Genomic DNA, 22,808 nt, shown 5'->3' with positions numbered 1-22,808 from the left:
TGAAATTCCCTCAGCAGTCCTGTCTTCGCACGAATGACGAACATCGGTTGTCTCACAGAAACTGGATTGCAATGGAATTGTGTTTATTTTTTCTTATATATTTTCCTAAAACATTTCCTCAAAATGAATTTACAAGTTTATTTTGAAATTGTGTTAACTTTCACAGGAACTCTATCAGTTTTTGTTAGTTGTAAACCATATGATAAAACTATTAATTTTTCGTTTTTCCAAATAAAAGTCATACCTAAATTAATTTATCCAAATTATAAATTAAAGGTACCTATGTTTGAAAATTGTTGTCAGTTATAAAAGACAACCAATATCTCCATGAATTTAACACATAAAAAGAGGAGAACCAAAGTTTTCATGGGCTCAACGCTCAAAATTCCAATGATCTAAAGTCAATTACGTGTTAATTAGACAAGTTTAAGAGTACCTCCAGCTCCTATGTTGTAAACGTCAATACTTCACCGATCAGAAATATCAGCTCTTAGATGTATTTATGATTTGGTTCTACTCTTAGCGCAACCCAGGAACAACGGCGTGGACGTGGTAGGTGTCTGTTCCCTTTGGTGTGCTTGATTAACGTGAGTCCCCTTGCGTCTCACAAATCGGGATGCTTGATTAACGTGAGTCCCCTTGCCTCTCACGGTTTGGGGTACTTAATTAAAGTGAGTCCCCTTGCCTCCCACGATTCGGCATTTACCTCTTTCTATGATACCGAACGCTCTTGCTTTCAAATGATCTTCTAAGAGGTTTTCTCTAGTTGGCTTTCTTCTGTTCTGGCAAATACCTTTTCAAATTCCAGAAATAGTGTCTGCCAACATACTAACATCCCATTTACCCTGATAGCGCTGTGCCATTTTTTTAAGAACCTAGTGAAACCTTTCACCTTGCTCCTCACTGTAGTCCCCTAAATTCTCCGGGAAATATTCTAAATGAGATTCGAGGAAGTGTATTTTCAAATTCATTAGGCAACCAAGTTTTTCATAGTTCATCAGCAGTTTCTTTATTTCTTCCTTATAGTTCCTTTTTTTATTGCCTGATTTTATTGAAGAAATTCTCCACTACACTCTTGAAACTAAGCCAAGCATTTTTTTTCTTCAGCACTCATTAATTGAATGAATTCAGTGTCAAGCAAAAGCTTCCGAATTCTATTCTATTCCGGGGGCACAAAATTAGATTAATATTTTAAACGTAAATAAGACTGGTCGGTGAAGAGCACAAACATTAAAATCAAAGAGAAAACAAAATGCAAACGGAAAAAAAATAAAATATCTTATCTAGAGTAAGGTGTCAAATTCAAAATATCAAAAGGCAAAATAAACACCGTTATGATTAGGACAGAAATCATAATTCGGTTTTAGCGCCCCTAAAAAAAATAAAATAAACATACATCTTCATTTGTACACAAGTTTAAAATTCAACCTCTTTCAGGGATTAGAGGGTTCTAGCGGGTAAGAGAGGGGTTAAATTCATTTTTTGTAGTCATTTTTTATTTCAGCGTCCCAAAAAACATAGAAATACGCGTACATCTTGTATGTATGTATGTATGAATGTCGGAGGGTGGTGGAATTGTTTTTCCACCGCGGCACTTAGGCTTTATTAGGCCCCTTGTACACCCTCCTTCATTACTCGAGTACTTTTCTTCAAACCATCCTATTTACTACAAGGGTGGCTTGGTGGCAAAGTCTCGTACAGTTTATGTATGATAGCATGGTCTTGAGTTACAGAGAATTTCTTTGCTCTGTTCTCATTACCATTTATCGGGGACCACACTCATGCGGAAAATGTTGAGCGACCCAGGTCTCTGGTAGGCTGCCACAGCCACGTCCCCGAGCCTGCCTTAGGTCACCCATCCAAATNCACGCAATCTTTGGTGAATTCTTCCAAACATGCGTTGTGAAGGAATCTGGCGATTTGGATAAGCGTCAACATAAAGACGTCGCGCTTCGGTGGCGTTCCCATTAGCACGACCATACATGAAATGCATGTCTGTTAATTCTGCGTTAGAGTAACCAGCCATAGCGAAAGAAAACTTGTGCACTGAGAACAACTGCCAAATACGTACTGTTTATTTCACTAAACATCAACCAACTATTATAAGAAAATACACAACGTTTTTGCAAAATAAAAAAAAGGGGCTGAAAAACATAAAATATTCCATATCTCCACAACAGTTACTTTGTAGAACCATGTTTATTGAGACTTTTCTGCTTATTTTGGTTCATACTATTACCTCCTTAAATATTTTACACTCCTTTTTAACACCCTGTATATCATTCTTCTCAACTACACGATAAGTATGTGCTACAACACGTGACACTTACAAAAAACTCTTCTCTTCAACTCGTACTTTAAAAATTAGCACATGACGAGCAAGACAACTGTCGAAAACATTTTTTAAGTATATGTATTAGGGTGTTTCGTTTGCCTACATTTCCTTGTTTCGTTGCATTGCCGAAATATTGTTCTAAACATTGGAAAAAAGATTCAGCTCTTAATTTTAATTTCAAATACTCTATATTTATCGCCTATGGACAAAAAATAACATATAATGTGTGTGAGATATAGATAATTGGGAAAAAAGTAGGTTTACGTGTTAAATCAATAGGGAAATATTAAAATTACATAGCGAGTACTAAAAATTAAAATTAAGAGCTGAAGTTTGGCGGGAATTTTTTTTTCTAATGTTTAGAACAATATTTTGTCAATAGAGCGAAAAAATGTACATTTCAAATGAAGTAACCTAATAGGTATGTATATCTAATAGGTATGTATATTTCTTTTCTGTAAAATAACACAACTTATTTGAATGTCGTAAAGCATAAGTAAATAGTGAACTCGTTTTTCTTGTTTTATTTAAACAAAACTAAATGTGACCAATTAGATATGATCTATATAAAATTCTAACTATAGCGTGTTGATATAACATCAAGCCATTCTGTATTCCGAACAAACTTTTGAAGCATACTCATACGTAGGATGAAATTAGGAAAACTTTCCCAGTTTCGCTACAGCTAGGCTAGTTACAAAAATTAATTAAGTACCAGGCAGGTTATTAAATATGGATTAAGTATATTTCGCCAAGAATTTAATAATTTCGAATCATATCTTAGATCTCTAGTACTTATGTTTCCGTTTCTTGTCATAAATAAGGCTTAATTTATTCTACGAGTTGCTGCACTAGTATTTTGTATTCATAAAATACTACACTTTAGTGCTTCTATTGAAGTACTTGAAAAGTTTACAAATAGAAAAAAAGTTTAATCACAATATTTCTCTATTTAGGCATAGTTTTTTATAGAGGTCTCTTTTTTACTGAGGTGTCGATAAAAATTGTTTTTTATTGTAAAAATTTACGAGAGATTTAGATGATAATAATTAAAAGAACCAGTTCTTCGCGGTGGATTTTTTCCGGTGTTACTTTTATGGCATAAGTAGGTATTCAGATGTACAACAAATTTTTTAATCCTAATTCATTGTCCAACATTTACGAAAAATGTAGACTCAAGTTTCTGCATAAAATCAATGGCAATAACTTTGCATCTACGACCCATTTCTCGACAGTTTCTTATTTGATCGTGTTTCACGATATCGTATTTAATTAATTCTTGTTTACGTTTTTATCCAATTTTTCTTCTACTGCAGCTTTCCTTCTCTTAACAATATTATTTATTTTTTACTGCTATTGACTTATTTACAATGTTCTATCAATGTTTTTTCACCAAAATTTTCTTCTGTACATATATTTCCTTATTTTCTTCATCTAAAATACCTTTTTCCAAATGTTCATAGTTCGTCATTATTATTGGTATATTTCCTAAATTATTTAAGAGTCTAATTGCCTTCAGCAACAGATGATTTGGACAAAATATAATATTTGTATAACCTCACCAAAATCATTGTCATTTGAATCTATTATTTCTTTAAAAAAATATTTTCTAACATGGTGGTTTCATTTTTCTTCCGTGTCTTCCTTGAAATTTATTCAACTATCAATAATATACAGGGTGATTCAGAACTTATCAAAAAAAAAAATTCTGGATGTACAGGGGACCTTTACAAATACAATTTTGTAAAGAAAAATTCAAAAAGGTCAGTTCGAAAATGATTTAAAAATACACTTCTGCACGGCACTGGAAACTGGTCCACTGTAAAACCTGACCTCGCACAATGCGACCGGTATGGCGGCGTGATAAAAACGATAAAAACGGACAAAAACTTTCGCAAGGAAAGAGATATGTATATAGAATTTTATCGCACCTATTTTATATCGGCAAATTCAAATGCTTTTGCCTTTATTAATTATTAATAAAATTAATTTGTGTTTTTAAATAATAAAATCATTTGACATACCCGATGCTGCAACAGCAATTGTTCAAAATTTTATCCACTCAAGTGTAAACACATTTGGGTCCGTCTTACTCACTTTCTACGAACTAACACAAATGATATCTTGCTTCACCATAACACAAATACTTCACCATAATACAAATGTTGTCTTGCTTCACCATAAATTAAAACGATATCCATCAACTCTGAGTTGCTATACACGCAAGCCATTTTTGACACTAACTACTAAAAAAACTGATGTAAATACCACAGATAACAGGTAAAAACTACCGCAACGACGGATTTCAGATTAGGAGTCACATGGCTCTTCACGCGTATTGCGAATGACGCTAGAGACTACAGTTGTCCAGCTATGTAGTGGTTTAATGTGCTATAACTTCAATAATTTTTTTCTCAGAAACTATATGGATTTTACAAAAATTTTTTTTACAATATTGACTCCATTTCTCATGCCGCATCTATTCCCCATTTTTTTGGATAAGTTGTGAAGCCCTGTATATGGCTTCAGATATGGCAACATCTGGTACATCTATTTTATATGGCACATTATCTACCATGTCGTTTCCATATTAATATTTTGTTGCTTGAGGACTAGAGAATCTCTTTTAGACATCTAAAACAATAAAATCTCTACAAATATAAAATAATTCCAATGACATATTAGAACTAGAAAAATCAGGTAATTTTTATACGCAGGCCATTTTAAAATATGTTAGAAATAAATATTTAAATTTAAATTCACTACATGATGTATTAAGGTGTATGTCAATACTAGAATCTAAAATTTCAATTCTTGTGCTCTATTAAAAATAATTTATGAGCACTTGTAACACCAAAAGTAACAATTGTTAATATTATTTAATATACAGTGTGTAACCTTGAGTGACGGTCATACAGAGGCTTCCTTTGACCTTTAGAAACACGTATCAATAGTTTACTTTTTTCCGTCGTAAAAGCTTAGTTTTTTAAATTTTTTTTTAGTAATTTGTTGATGCCTTCCAGTAATGAAAAACATTCAAATTGACAGTTAGATGTAATGCCTACAAATGCGGAACAACAACTGACGCTCTTCGCTTTCGCTTCATCACCGTTGACCCGCACTATATCCCTTCACATGTACTGTAGGTTGCCTACAATTCATGTATTTGAAATACATGAATATTACAGTGGCGGCGTACAAAAGTATTAAAGTGCATTTTAAAAAACTTATTCTGACTCGACTTCGATTTATTTTATTAAAAAAAAAGGAATTTCATATTCGTATTTATGGAAACACGTACTATTACCCCTAAAAAACTGACCCCCACTTAAAGTTACACCCTGTATGTGATGTGTTTTTATTCTGTAATTCTAGGACTATAGAATAATAGTGTATTAAATAAAAAATAACATATAAAATGGTGTCATTTCTAAACTCAATTAGAAATTGCTTTTAAGTGATTTAGTCAAAATTCAAATGACTTCAATAAAATATTTTCTCTATAAGTATATTCAGTTGTGCAACCCGTACATAACCATCACAATCGAACTGAAATAGCATAAAACTTACATAGTAACCAACATAGTAAGGCATTGTAGAGAAATATCATGATCCTTTTGCAGGATATAATCCATGAATCCTTCAAAGATCCCTTCTGATCACTGCAACCGTTTGAAGCTGTTGCACATTTATCATGGCGGCATTTTTCACAGCCAGTCGTCAATCCGGCCGGAAAACTCCGTATCTGGCGGAAAATAAATCCCGTCGAAAATGAATCCCTTGTTCTTCGCATATTGCCATCGCCACATTATTAAGTTGTATTCGGATGTGCCGATATCTGCGTTCCGTGAATTTTTTATGACAGCTTCATATGGAATGTAAAATATATAAAATGCTTTCGTTTTCCTTCTCCGAAAGGGAAATATATTTCTGATGAGAAAACGTAGCAGGGTGGAAGATGGATGGGATAAACTGAATATTGTTTAGTACCTACTTATTTATTTTGTGCATAATTGCATCTTTGTAGATGAATACAAAAGTAGTTTTTTAAATGATAACGTAATTTAATTTTTTATATATGCATATTATTAATATATTTGCATGTCTTTAGACTGTTAATGTACTGGATGTTTCTAAAATATCGTAACAAATTGAAAACAAGTTGATATAAAAGATTAGTAAGAATATGATGGTGAGCATCTTTTAATGTCCTACTTCAGACAAAACTGAGAAAAAAAATTATTTTAGCACCATGCCCTAGTCATTTTTTTCTTATTTTATCTGGCATTCCAAGAGACTTGTGGAATCTTTATCGCAAAAATAGTTATATTGAATATTCACAGAATAAATAAATATCGAACAATGAGTACCTTTTTTATGTATTAAAATCTGCTAGTTTACCATCAATGTTACAACCAACTTTTTGTACTTAAAAAAAAATCTTCAGAAATCTCTAGAGAGTAACATTAATAACACTTTGCTATACAGGTTGACATGGAAAAAAGTGCACACATGATAAAGGGCCTTAAAATATATAAAAACTCCCTATACACTTGTGTCTAAACTTTTGTTTTCCAAATACACTCTGTTAAAGAAATTTTGAAAAATATTATTATTTTTTTATTACTTCCGATTAATTGAGGGAATATACTGACAATGGGTACATAATATCCTCTACAGGTTGCCAACTAGTGGCGGAGTTAAAAAATTGAGAAGATCTTTTAATAGGAATTATGTTACCTATAGCAAAATGTTAAAATAGTAATTTGTACAGGGCTATATTTATTATAACGCCACGGTTATTAAATGTGGTGGACTGTATGGACGGTTAGATAAGCAAATAAAATGGTTTTATACAGGATGTTTTCAAAAGAAGTAGTACAAATAGCCCCGATAAATCTACAGCTAAAATGAACACGTTTTGCATAAAAATGACTTTAGTCAAATGTTCATCCCTTAGGAACCTACAGCCTCTCAAAGTTAAATATATATATATGGAATAGTAATAATTTTACACAAATTTGCTACTAATGCATGTTGCAAATAAACCAAATATTCAATTTTTGTTAAATAAAAGTTGTAGCAAAAGAATAACTAAGGGGATACTAAATATCCTAAGTATAACAATAAGTATCCGATACTTATTTCAATCTCGTCCAAAGGGCAGAAATTTTGTGTGTGCAATACATGAATAAAATAGTATTAAACCTGATAAAATTAAATCACAACTTAAGGAGGTTTATCTGATTTGGAATTGACGAACAAATATTCATAAAAAAAGTAATATAAGCTTTTTAATATGAAGAAAATCCTCTAACAAAATTTTGACTAGTTTGGATACCTAAGCCACGAGATATTAATAAAATAATTTTTCACGATTTAGTACAGAGTCTTACGAGAATGCAGATTTTTTTAGTCTTTCCACTTATATTGCGCAGCAATTGACAAACAGTTTTTACAGCAACTTGTATAAATAGGAAACCGATATCTAAGGAACCGTATGACAGCTCGTAGAAATCGATTAGGTACTTAGATAGATACATAATTTATAATAATTCTCCTTCAACCTGCTGTTGTTGATTAACTTAACGTCCATATGCGTGATAGCGGCAACGCCGTGGTTCTCGACGTAGCCTATTATTTGAAATTCGCAGGTGTGCCATATGGTGTATATTTCAAGCTTATGCATCCAAACAAAGCCAGCCAAGTGCAACGTTGCCTCTAAAGGCTTACTACTTTAATCACAAGCGAATGTAAAGAAACTCTCGTTAGACTTTTAGACGTACCTCCGTATCCGATAAACCTCCTTAAACCAGCAGAATATGTGTAAGTAAGCTGTTTACACTTTCCTGAAAAATTATGTCACGCCACTGGAAAATCATTATTTTTTTTATTTTAGAAACGCAAGTTTTATTTTGGAAAAAAATTGTATGTTGACGTTTTTGTACACACTGTTTCAACACAGTTTAGCAATTTGAAAAGGTGATATGTTTAGAAACAGTTATACTGGTTGTTATGCAGGAGGTGTCAAAAATGAAGGAAATTCTTCTTAGCCCAAAATTAAAAATATTTTTCACATAAACAAATGCTCTCTCTTAAACTTTAAAAAAAAATTACTAACAGATTTATTATAATACAGGAATATTTAAGATATTGAATAAGGAGACGTATAAGAAAATGTATTTGTGGACATTTTACATGCATTTATCTAAACCTAGCATATTTACAAATCGATTATTTGCACTAAAGTCATAAAATTCAAAAGATCATTTAGAACAAAAGTTTATATTTCAGACAAAACAATTCAAACTTTTTAGAAAAATGTCAAATGTACCTCATATACGCCAATGGTTCGAATTGAGACTTAATTTTCACTTTCGGAATCTATTGAGAGATATATATCTTGTGTAAAATACTTATCGTATCAACTTCGACGTCACCTGTTACATGACATTGACAGTTGGTAGAAGGAAGCGCAAAAACAAACGCTTAGGTAGGGAATTCTGGAAGGAAGCCTAAATAGTTTGGGTGAGAACAGTGTGGAGATGGGAGTAAGACGATCGGCGGGCAGTGTGGCAAAATAGTGTTTAACCCGTATTAATTAGCAAGTAATTATTCTCTAAGTGCTTTGTTGTTAATTGTTCTATGTAATCTTATGATTGTGATGGCTATAGATGTTTCATGATAATAATTCTGTGTATGTTTAGCCTCCATTGCTTTATGCTCAAGGGCATATATTTTTCTAAGGTAAAATTGTTATAATTATTATTAACGATTGCTCATCATTTATTACATGTTAAAATATGTATATATTGTCGCGACTGCCCAGCTATTGCAATAACAACTCCTTTGTTTCACATTTAACTTGTTTTGTCATGATTACATTGTTCGAAAAACAACTAATAAAGCATTTCTTGTGCTCAGTTTATGTCATACGCCTATACGGGCCTTGTTGAATTTACTGACATTTTCGCCCTTGAGGCACGAATTTGAAAAAAGGAATAATTAAATACAAAAAAAGAATTGCTAAAACAGATCTTCCGAAATCTCAATTCATAGCTGGATTGCCTCCCGTATGGGACTCCAGTACCTTCCGGCCCTGCCGGCTAACTAACACCAAACCTCTTCAGTTTTACTTGGAAGTGTGTATGTCTAATTCGAGTGAGGTGACATTTAGTGACATATTAAATAAGTCGGGTGTTAATTTATCATTAGCAAAGGATCCTAATTTATGCCTTTTGTTAGCGGTTGTTTTATATTTATATTTGGGTAGTTAGAGCAACGATCGTGGGTTTCTCTGCCATGCTCTTTGCCCACAGGAGCTCTAGGTGAGCCTGGCAGTCTCATTTTATGTTAAATGGTTGTTAATGTCTTTGTTGTTCTTTCTATTTGTCACATGTTTAATTTGAATATAGTTGTACGTAAATAATAAAGTTAGGTGTATTTACTCTGCTTTTGTTTTATAAAATTAAACCATACTTCCCCTCTTTAAAGTTAGTAGCCAGCGCCTTCCGGTCAATTAAAAAAAAATAGATAAGTACAACGTAGGTATTCCTTATGACTATCACATGTTTCTGGCCACAACTACGTTTATATTTTTTTCGATCGAACCCGGGGTTGTTATATTACAATCTTCTTTCTAAATACCTTAACACAATGTACCTCAAAAAAAAGAAGCAATTTCGAAAGTAAAACTTCATAATTTTCGTAGTGAAAATATGGTATACCCTGTATAATAGGAAATTTTAAACTACCAGTCTTTCAAAATAGTGGCTATATTCATTAAGGTGATTATATTTATTTTTTATTTTATTTTCATAACTTCAGCTGTATAAATCTTCAGAAAGAGGCATACTCAAATTACCTATACAACACTTTTTATATTATTCAAACCGAATTTGACTTATACAGAATGAACGTGATTGTAATATTTCAAAAATATTCATGAAACAGTGATAATGCTATGATCCGAGCTGCTACGAAGAAAGCGACAACATAAAATATTCAGTGCTAAGTATGTGGCAATAATGACACACGGTTCACAAAACCATTTGGTTTTGGTTGAAGAGTGTCACTTGAGACGAGGGTGATGAATAAATGAAAGGTTTGAAGTGTATCGAGTCGGGGTGCGCTCCTGTAGGCGCCACTCCGCATAAGATGCATATCCTGCTCCAGTGGCGGCACGTATCGGTGAAATGGAACACATAAAATAGACCAGAAATTAATAGAAAACCATTTTTACTAATATCTGTACCTTTCGTATAATATTTGTTACGATTCCTATACTTCAAAATATAATCTTCTGAATTCTATATGTTAAAACAAAATTATTGGACCATATACCGTGGTATATACCATATACAAACAGTTTTCCGTAAATCAAGTAGCACTGGCTATACAAAACAAGTCAGAAATATGTTAAACTTTTAGCTAGTAACCTGTTTTGTACGCTTTTGTAGCAGTTGTTAATTGTTGAACAATTTTCGGACTGATTTCCATGTCGTCGACTTAAACTTATTGACGTTTGTTCAAAGTAAATTCTGAACATGGAGATTATGTTCTCTGGCTGGTATTTATATTGTGTGCAGTGATTCATATGTTTCTGTGACTTGTCATGACTTGTCTGTGACATCCCTACCCTTCGTTTTTAAGAATCTATCGTTTCCAAATTTCATTTAGATTTAGCACCTTGTCTCCCTTGAAATTATTTGTACTCTTCTAGACTTTTATTGCTTCCCTTAGTATGACCGAAATAGTCTCTCTCTTTTTCTGTCACCATAATTCTGGTATTAGTTAAGTTTGTAGCGTGTCCTATATATCTGCCTTGAAGTTGTTCTACAAGTAACACTTGTACTCCTCTAACTTCGTAGTAACGCATATTCCTGTTTGTTCAATTCCTATTGAAGTGTTGCACATAGTAGTATTATTAGTTTCCCTAAAATGCAGCTTATCAAGTGGTCTAGCTTAGAGATGGCGCATGTTCAATATACTAATAAGTTATTGTCAACAAGGTATTGTTCTTTCTGAGACTCAGCATTCAGATATCTATTCGTTCGAGTTGACTTTTTATACATCTAGGAACTGTAGGATACCAGTTTTTCGATTTTTCCGATGAAGGTGATATCAGGATGTATCATTGATTTAGTTCAGGAATCCTATCTTGTATCCATGAAACCAAATAATAAGTTTAGGTATCGTTAATAAATCAGAACAATATTTTGGATTTAGAGTTGCTATTCCTGGGCTTTGTTGTCGAAGGCTTCCATATAGGTATTTACTAGAGCGGGGAATAAAAATGAACCCACATCTGCCCCATCAGTTTGTTCATGAAGCTGATTCTAGAGAAGAAGGTCCATCTAGTACACACTTTTGCCAAGACGACTAAATTCTCATCCTTGTCTCCTGCGATGAAGCCAGTTCTTCTAAGGATTCTTTATCTGGTGCTTTTGTGAGATACATTTTTCTCAGTAAATTGATTTTCTTCTGATAGTTTGCGTTTCGTTTCCTGCGTTTTAACTACTCGGAAAAAATAAGGACAGTGGTACTGATGACAACGATAAAAAGTTGTAAATATAATTTTATTTTTTATTAGTAGTATCTATTTTTGTGCAGGACATTTATAATTTTTTTAGTTACATTATCGTACATTTTTGATTATTTGTGTTAATTCATACTTATTATACATTTTATTAACAATCTGATGCAAAAATGTATGTAGATACGTTTTCATTGTAAACGTACAATAAAATAAAAATCTACTTGTACAATAAACGAAAGTAATATGTTCAATTATTAGGACTTTCAAATTTTATTTCCTGAATTGGACGGCACTGCCTTCTACATACTTTCTCCATCGCAGCTTTGTCACTTCACTTCTATTTCTTTAGTGAGGATATGAGATTTTGTAAAATAAAGAGGAGAGGGAAGTTGGCAAGAATAGAAGGTGGTGTAACTGGCAAAATTATTTCCTTGGTTTATTTGTTATTGTTTGTTTCACTATAATGCAGTGAACTATATTTTTAATAGATTTAAAACATAAAAGGGATGTTTCATTCAATATTCATGGAAATGGCGAAGGAGCTGGTTAAAATCTTGTTTTGTGTTTGTAGTTAAATGGCGTCCTTATATTATAAAAAAAATCGAAGAAATAGTAGTTTATAATGTCAAATAATGATAATGTTAATAATATTTCTTGCGTGTAATAATTCTCATTTATATATTGAACACGTTTTGAAATACAGAAATTATAAAAAAAATATCGAATACATACTGTTATTTCGTAAATTAGGAGGCAATTTTACATTTACAACTATAATTTTTTAACTGAACGCTGTCATTATCATTATAAGATTTGAATTCCTTCGTCTTTATATGAAAATCAGATCTTGTGACTTCGCAACGGACCCTGGATTTTGGACAATGTTTACATAAATACATGTGCCCAATTTCAAATTATTTCACTTACCAGTTTACAAATTATTAAAAAAGTATAAAAATATTTTTTTAAGTTTAACACCCTATATTTTTTTAACGACGCATCCTAGATAATAACTTTCTAGGAAAGACTCCCCTTAAAATTCACCAAAGATTACGAGGTTTCATTTTTGGTCACCATTTGTGAATCACCCTGTATATTTATAAAATTAAAACGCTCCGTTTTTGAGATAGTGGTTTACATCGAAATTTTGAAAAGGATTTTTTTTTTATTATACACGTAAAACTTTGCCAGAGATACAAAATGAAAATTGAAAACTGACTCTAAAAATTAAACGGCGTCCCGTTTACAAGATACAGGGTGTTAATTCGAAAACGGGGCGCTAAAATTAAAACTGACAAATGGAAAGTCTCACTACTTTCACATTAGGAATCTGTGATTGGCGGATTGGTCTACTAATTTGTGGAATCCTGTATATAAGCTGTGATTAGGATTTACGATCTGACTTGATTTTCATACTACTTGACTTAAATTGATATCGGTTGCTCAAAATTACTTGATTTTTATTCAACAATTTTTTTCAATTTTACTTGGTACTAAGAAATAACAATTAGATTTATAAAATGATTATATTGTCAAGAACTACCTAAAGTCTGATTTTTAATCGTAATTTTTCAGTATGGTGATACAAAATAAAAAAATATGAAACATTTGTTATGAATTATATATTAAAATATATGAAAACATTAATTGCATAAAAATATAAATGCATAAGCTTTTCTTTTTTTATTAAACTAAAACCCCACAAGCTTTTAATATAATGAAAGGAAAGAGCCAGTGTTAACCAAAAACATTTAGATATGGCATGCATTTGGAGAAACAATTAATTAATAAAAAAATAATGACTAGTGCAACAAATAATTTAGCACTAATTTTCTTCAGTAACTACTGTTAACTTCAAATTTTTCGAAAGTTAAAACGTTTTTCAAATTACCTGAAATCAAGCATAATAACTTGTCAAGTCAAACAGTTATGGTCAAAAATCTAATCTATCAAGTATTGACATTTTGAGAATTAAAAACATTGAATCACTTCAAATAATGCCTAAAAACATCAAGCTACTTGGGTTTGTGTGACTAACATAGGAGAGATGGTTAAACAGATTGATGTGTGCCAAAAAACAAGTGAAATTATATCAAAATAAGAAATAAGAAAAATTCGTGTTTCTTGAATAGGTTTAAGTAGCACCTTTCCCCATAAATATCACTTAAAACAAGTGAATAACGATCTAAATGAGAAACAAAAGAAGAAGAAGAATATATTAAGCGCTGATCAGAATGAAAATCCGAAATCAGATTGCAAAATAAAATTCTACATATTTTTGCTCATTTAACCATCTATCTGTTACAGTAAGACAGATCCCAACAGTGGATAACTAATTAAAAAGTAGCAATTCGGAAAATGTAAATTTTTTAACACGTCATTTAACTTGAGTTGGAAAGTAAAGTGTATACGATCGACTAATTTAAACCGTTACAAAAGTTCAAATGATTTAACCCCAACATACATCACCAGTCGCCTAATTTCGTATGCCGATCACAGCCAACTGTATATTCGTTTTCCTGTAAATTTGTTTCCCTTCTTCTTGCAGAGAGTCGGCTGTGATTTGAAAATAGGATCCACCAAGCAAGTGGATGAATGTGGGGTTTGCGGGGGAGATGGGTCTTCCTGTTCGAGGCCCCTCTACCATTGGACGTTGACTTACGCCTCTTTGTGCTCAGCAACCTGTGGAGGGGGTATGTATTGCATACAATTGATTGATAGTGCCGAATAACACATATAATTAATATTGTAATAGTGCCTGTATAATAAAAATTTACCAAGTCTTTATTTCAAATGGACAGGATGTATTGACGTACTCGCTGAAAATACCCAAATTAGACACTTTCTACTCAATTTGTTAAAAAAGAGATAAATTCTGTTATAAAAGCACAGTAATTAATATACAGTGTGCGCCTAAAGTATGGAATAAATTCAGTAAAAATAAACCAATTTTTTTGGGAAAATCCTCGAACAGGTCGATTTTTAATTTAAAAAATACATATTTTATTATAAAAGGCGATTTTCAACCGTCATTTGTTTTCGAGTAATGACGTCATCAACATTTTTTTAAATAGCAACCCCCTATTTTTTTTCTTGATTCTAAAAGATCGTTTCATTGTCGATCTGACAGTATCAAAATATTGCCATCTTACATAGGAAAGTTTTCCAGTAAATACGATTGAATATTAGAAAACCCAAATCAATTAAAATAAAGCAAAAACGTTATCAAATTTAGTTTTTCGAAATGCCGAAAGTTTTTTATGGATCACGTAGGTGCAAATCTTTACAAAGTGTCACTGTTATACCGACTTTCTAAGTACTGTAAGCGATTATTGTTGAATTTAAAGTATTATGGTACATTTAACTGTCACACAAAGAATTGAAATTTTAATTCTTATCGGATGCGGGGATAAGACTAGAACGCAGCAGGAAGTTTGCGAATTATTTAATGAAAAACATTTAGTCAGTAAGATAGAATCTAAATTTAGAGAAACTGGCAATGTTGTAGATATTCCAAAACCTGGACGTCCAAGCGTTATTGAAGATCACAAACAGAACATTTTAATAAGTATGGTAGAACCCTCATAATACTTCACGATTGGTTGTATTAAACAGTGAAATTAGTCAGACCACAGTGCTACGTATCCTGAGGCAGAAAACATCATCCCTATAAAATTTAACTTGTGCAGGAACTCAATGAAGACGATCCCGACCGCCGCTTACACTTTGTGAAATTATGATGGATTTATGTCAAGGAAATCGAGATTTACACCGGCAAATACTTTTTTCAGACGAGGACACGTTTTGTCTCAATGATACAGTGAACCGTCAAACTTACAGGTATAGGAGTCGGGAAAATCCTCATTGAATGGCACATGTACCCAACACCCACATAAATTAAATGTGTGGGCTGGAATAGTTGACAACAGAATAGTAGGCCCTTTCTTCTTTGAAAAAACTCTTACAGGAAAAAGATATTTAGAGTTTTTACAAAATGACCTTGTTCCAGCACTTGCAGTAATTTTTCCTAACGATAATGACCCTGATATGATATTCCTGATGACACCATATGGTTTCAGCAAGACGGTACACCTCCGCACTATGCGCACCCTTTTCGAGATTTTCTGGACAGTTGTTTTCCTAAGAGGTGGATCGGCAGACGAGGATCGACAGAATGGCCCTCGAGATCCACAGGTCTTACACCCCTAGACTATTTCTTATGGGACTACCTAAAGTCCAAAGTGTACGTTAATAGACCACATAATTTAAAAGAACTCCAAAATTGTGAGATGAAATACACAATGTTACCCCAGAAATAATTCAAATGTGCAAGAAGAATTTCTACACATACTTGCGTATTGTCAAGAAGTCGGTGGGTGGCAATTCGAACACTTAATTTAGGTAGAAAACTTGATGGATTGTATTTGCTTGACATAGGAATTGTTATTTTTTTAATGAATAAAATTTACGTCTTCTAACATTCAATCGTCATTTACTCGAAAACTTTCCTATGTAAGATNTTGATCTGTTCCTGTAATGCTAAACAATCTTCAAAACAAGAAATAGATGAGTATAGCTTCAAGTCATCAGCAAACATTAAGACATTACAGTTTAATGTATCACTTATGTCATTTACAAATAACAAAAAAAGCAAGGGACCCAAGTTTGATCCCTGTGGGACTCCACTTGTTGAACAGTAAGTATCTGAGCAGAACCCGTTGTAATATACATATTGTTGACGATTGTGTAAATATGAATTTAGCAGGGTTAAATGTAATAGTGCCTGTATAATAAAAATCCACCAAGTCTTTAATTCAAATGGACAGGAAGTATTGAAAAGAAAAGGCTATACATTCAAAAATTGGTTGAACATAAAAATAAGGCTTTCCTAGCGGCACGGGTCTGTTTACTTTATAACGTAAAATTTAAAGATAGACACAAAAGCGTACTCGCTGAAAATACCCAAATTAGACACTTTCTACTCAATTTGTTAAAAAAGAGATAAATTATGTTATAAAAGCACAGTAACTAATATACAGTACGCGCCTAAAGTATGGATAAATTCAGTAAAAATAAACCAAATTTTTTTTTGGAAAAATCCTCGAACAGGTCGATTTTTAATTTAAAAAATACATATTTTAGCATAAAAGGCGATTTTCAGCCTTCATTTTTTTCGAGTAATGACGTCATCGACATTTTTTTTAAATAGCAAAACCCCCTATTTTATTTCTTGATTCTGAAAAATTCGTTTCATTGTCGATCCGACAGTATTAAAATGTTGCCATCTTACATAGGAAAGTTTTCCAGTAAATACGATTGAATATTAGAAAACCCAAATCAATTAAAATAAAGCAAAAACGTTATCAAATTTAGTTTTTCGAAATGCCGAAAGTTTTTTATGGATCACGTAGGTGCAAATCTTTACAAAGTGTCACTGTTATACCGACTTTCTAAGTACTGTAAGCGATTATTGTTGAATTTAAAGTATTATGGCACATTTAACTGTCACACAAAGAATTGAAATTTTAATTCTTATCGGATGCGGGGATAAGACTAGAACGCAGCAGGAAGTTTGCGATTTATTTAATGAAAAACATCCAGATCGCCGTATCAGCCAATCAACAGTTAGAGAGATAGAATCTAAATTTAGAGAAACTGGCAATGTTGTAGATATTCCAAAACCTGGACGTCCAAGCGTTATTGAAGATCACAAACAGAACATTTTAATAAGAAAAGTAGATAATCCTCATAATACTTCACGATTGGTTGCATTAAACAGTGAAATTAGTCAGACCACAGTGCTACGTATCCTGAGGCAGAAAAATATCATCCCTATAAAATTTAACTTGTGCAGGAACTCAATGAAGACGATCCCGACCGCCGCTTACACTTTGTGAAATTATGATGGATTTATGTCAAGGAAATCGAGATTTACACCGGCAAATACTTTTTTCAGACGAGGACACGTTTTGTCTCAATGATACAGTGAACCGTCAAACTTACAGGTATAGGAGTCGGGAAAATCCTCATTGAATGGCACATGTACCCAACACCCACATAAATTAAATGTGTGGGCTGGAATAGTTGACAACAGAATAGTAGGCCCTTTCTTCTTTGAAAAAACCCTTACAGGAAAAAGATATTTAGAGTTTTTACAAAATGACCTTGTTCCAGCACTTGCAGTAATTTTTCCTAACGATAATGACCCTGATATGATATTCCTGATGACACCATATGGTTTCAGCAAGACGGTACACCTCCGCACTATGCGCACCCTTTTCGAGATTTTCTGGACAGTTGTTTTCCTAAGAGGTGGATCGGCAGACGAGGATCGACAGAATGGCCCTCGAGATCCACAGGTCTTACACCCCTAGACTATTTCTTATGGGACTACCTAAAGTCCAAAGTGTACGTTAATAGACCACATAATTTAAAAGAACTCCAAAATTGTGAGATGAAATACACAATGTTACCCCAGAAATAATTCAAATGTGCAAGAAGAATTTCTACACATACTTGCGTATTGTCAAGAAGTCGGTGGGTGGCAATTCGAACACTTAATTTAGGTAGAAAACTTAATGAATTGTATTTGCTTGACATAGGAATTGTTATTTTTTTAATGAATAAAATTTACGTTTTCTAACATTCAATCGTCAATTACTCGAAAACTTTCCTATGTAAGATGGCAACATTTTGATACTGTCGGATCGACAATGAAGCGATCTTTCAGAATCAAGAAAAAAAATAGGGGGTTGCTATTTAAAAAAAATGTCGATGACGTCATTACTCGAAAACAAATGACGGTTGAAAATCGCCTTTTATGCGAAAATATGTATTTTTTAAATTAAAAATAGACCTGTTCGAGGATTTTTCCCAAAAAAAATTTGTTTCGTTTTTACTGAATTTATTCCATACTTTAGGCGCGTACTGTATATTATATATATTTTTATTTTTAATCTAAAAATGTTTACACAATAGAACACTTAAATTTAAAGCCCCATTGATTAGCAAATAGTCCATTTTCATCCATTTTTTAAAGCGGAAATTGCAACAAAAAATATGAAGAACAGCGAGTATCTCCCAAACGACAAATAATAATTAGATTCCATCATAACTCTAGAAATTTATGATACGAATCGGAAGAAACTTTGCATCTGCCTGTGTCAAATTTCTATTAGAAATGCCTAAGTCAAAATACCATTGACTTAAATTTTCATGTTCTAAGTAATATATATGTTTTTTATGCTTGAAAAAATGGGGAATATAATCTTTTCGACGATGTCGCAAATAACTTTTTTCATCAAATGAAACTGTAATGCATAGACACAACACTTGTTTATTTCGGTAAACCTTATATGCAATAAGGAATTTACAAATACAATAACATATTGGATGTTCTATAATATAAAAAATGAAGTCAAGTAAGACCCACAAGAGAAAGAACTCTGTTGAGAACTATTGTTGAAATATTTTTTTGTATTATTGATATTATCAGAAGTTATGAGAGAATCCATTTTTGTGGGACCACCTATATATTTTTATTAAGTATTTGATAGCATCGTATTTTCCTTTTCAAATGAGCCTGACATGAAGAAATATCAGAAAATGTTTCAAGACGTTTGTAAAATACATAAAAAATATGGATGTCCTGTATGTTACAGATGAGATGTTTTAAATCATATTATATCTATAACCTTTCTTCTTATACACTGTTTTGTGATAAAGGACGGATGAAAACTAATTTATTAAAATTTTCTCCCTTATATATGTAATGGATCTTAATCTTTGTCGGATACAGACTTTTGTGATTTTTTTTTAATAGTGTCCCATTTTATTTTTTTTAATCTTAGAAACTCTTCCCTCCAATTAACTGCTTCGCTGTAAGGTGTTCAACTTTAAAAAATCAAAATTTGCCAAATTTTATTTTGAAAAATTGATTTTTGATACGCAATATCTCGAAATAAAAGACAATAAGCATAATTCATAATATAAAATTCTAAAACGCCTTGGTTGTAAACATGGCTCACTATTTTATCTTGAGGCAAGAATTCCAAATTCACAATTCCATTAAAGACGAAAAAAAAACACTGATCATCACTTTAACATTGAATCGAGACTGACGTGCTTTCTTGGGGAGTGGATTCTTTGCCAATCCATTGTGATTGAACTTTTATTTGAATGTCGTAGCCCAGCTTTCATCTCCCGTTGTGATCCTTTGAATGAATGTTTCATCGTCATTGGATTGTTCAGTTTACCGACAAACGTCCACACGATTTTCTTTCTGTTGTTCGGTCATCAATTGAGGAAAAAACTTTGCTGCAACTCGATGCATTTTTCAGTCAAAATTTCATGAAATGACCTAATTGCGATGCTAACCTTTTCTACAATTTCTCTGACAGTCAATTACAGATTTTCACGCACCAAATCTTTAACTTCCTAAAAGTGGGAGTCATCAGTTGAAATCGAAGGCCTAAATATCACTAAATATATCTCTTAGCCCGTAGGTAGTTCAACAGGTTCGATTATTTTCTGAACAGTCCCCGTAGAGTGTCCATTTTGTATATTTTTTGGTACACCTCAAAGAAAATGCTTAACTTTTACAAGTAAGATATTAAATTGCCAATACGTCCTCCATATTGTGTTTTTCATATTCTCATACGCAAAATATTTTCTATAAACTAGCTAGGACTGAGTTAATTATATTGGAGGATATAATGTCCAATATGGGGGTCAATTGTTATGCGAATTTGCAGGAAATTAACAGGAAAACTGGTAATTAATAGATTATCATGTTAATCTTATGTTTGCCTAAACAGCTACAAGAGCATTGAATTCATGTATAGTAATATCATAGTTAACTGACATGTTTGGCCTATACGTATGGACATGTATGGAAATTTAGGCATACGTATTATGATAAATTTATTTTTTATAATTAAGTTCCAGGAAAAAAAAAATTTAATTGGAGAGTGTTTCACTTTAAGTAGCGCCATTTTTGAACAAATAGATGTTTTTTCAAATTTCTTTGTCTACCTCACAATATGTAATTTCCGTTTCTACCCCAATTTGATAGTTTGTATTCGAAAAACTAATCCCTGTTTGAAGCTATAAAAATTTCATGTCATTAGGTAATGTAGAGTGTTTACTTTAGTAAATACAATTTTTGGAATGTAGTACTTGGAATATTCTGTATAAGGAAAATAATTCATAATATTGAACCGCTATTGATGTAGATCTTATAAGAAAATGAGATGGTTTTTATACAGCACATTAAATGATATTGTACCTAATTAACACAAATTATACAGAGTGATTCAGAACTTATCAAAAAAAAATTCTGGATATACAGGGGACCCTTAGAAATACAATTTTGTAATGAAAAAATCAAAAAGGCCAGTTCGAAATTGATTTAAAAATACACTTCTGCACGGCACTGGAAACTGGTCCACTGTTATACCTGACCTCGCACAATGCGACCGGTATGGCGGCGTGATAAAAACGGACAAAAACTTTCGCAAGGAAAGAAATATGTAAATAGAATTTTATCGCACCTATTTTATATCGGCAAATTCAAATGCTTTTGCCTTTATTAATTATTAATAAAATTAATTTGTGTTTTTAAATAATAAAATCATTTGACATACCCGATGCTGCAACAGCAATTGTTCAAAATTTTATCCACTCACGTGTAAACACATTTGGGTCCGTCTTACTCACTTTCTACGAACTAACACAAATGATGTCTTGCTTCACCATAACANGAATTTCGACAAGTATACCTTTTTTTTGTAATATGCTATAGTGTTTACAGAACCGTTTAGAAATGTAATTAATTTTTTCTTTTAACATATTTTTTCAACTGTATTACCATATACACCAATTCCTTGTAGTATGCATAAAAAACACCAAATGGTCGAACAATATTCTAGTTGTGATTTAACAGAGAATAGCACTTAAATTTGTATTATATATATTACAAATTTATACATTTTCGTAGCGTTACTTGTTATGGAATATTATATTATTAATTTAAAATAAACTTTTGACACAAATGTCAAAAGTAATACCCAGTAAAGCCTCATTGTTCCAATTCTGGACAGCATTCTAACATTTATTTTATATCATGTAGCCCAGTAGGTACCACATATCCATTAATACATTTTACTTAAATTATTTTGAAATTATATTGTATTTAACTCATCGACTTTAAAGTACAGGGTCTCCCTGAATCGATTGTACTAGCGAGCCATCCTAAATTTTTAAGGTGAAACTTCGACAATTTACGCTAATTTATCTCTATGCACAAATTCCAATCAGATAGTAGGTATATAGAAAAGTATGAATATTATTTTAATTGAAGTATCAACTTTATTGCATTTGTGCAAGTCGGTAAATAACATTAATTACATCAGGAAGAGCCTTTTGTCAATATATTTTCATGTACCAAATTTAATTTTAATCGTTCAACACTTTCGTTTTGTAGTCGATTTTCAATATTTTTTCAAAAAATTTTGCGCCCGCTGGCGCCCTTACGGCGCATTTTTGCATATAGGTAAATTAGCGTAAATCGTCGTAGTTTGACCTTAAGAATATAGAGTGGCTCGTTGGTACATGCATTTGAGAGACACCCTGCATATTTTTACGTGCTCTTTATACAAGATATATTACTATGATGTAGTAAAGTTTCAGTTAGATTTTTAATATAAATTAAAAATGTCATCGGCCCAAGTTTGGGATCTTGGTGTATGCCGGACAACGACATATGGAGACATTGTTTTCTGTTTTGAAAATAAGTTGTAATTAATTTAACAAAAATGTCAGGTAATTTAAGTTTTTATAATATAGTGCCACCATGTCATACATAATCTAATGCTTTCTGAAAGTTAGTATTTATAACGTCCACTTGATTAATTGCTAGAAGTTTATCTAAGTTGT

General features: G+C 32.2%; 1 protein-coding gene across 1 annotated transcript in view; it reads left to right on the top strand.

The window, feature by feature from the left end:
* The window catches only part of LOC108904789 (protein madd-4), a 94,227-nt gene that overhangs the window by 8,007 nt on the left and 63,412 nt on the right, over positions 1–22,808 (top strand). The window contains exon 2 of the mRNA XM_018707468.2: positions 14,422–14,566. Within this exon, the coding sequence (XP_018562984.1) occupies positions 14,422–14,566 (145 nt within the window). The remainder of the gene's footprint in view (positions 1–14,421; positions 14,567–22,808) is intronic.

The sequence above is a fragment of the Anoplophora glabripennis genome, unplaced genomic scaffold (genome assembly GCF_000390285.2).
Source record: "Anoplophora glabripennis isolate ALB-LARVAE unplaced genomic scaffold, Agla_2.0 scaffold8, whole genome shotgun sequence".
NCBI lineage: Eukaryota > Metazoa > Arthropoda > Insecta > Coleoptera > Cerambycidae > Anoplophora > Anoplophora glabripennis.
Note: the sequence above shows the minus strand (reverse complement) of the source record. Positions and strands in the feature narration are given on the sequence as shown.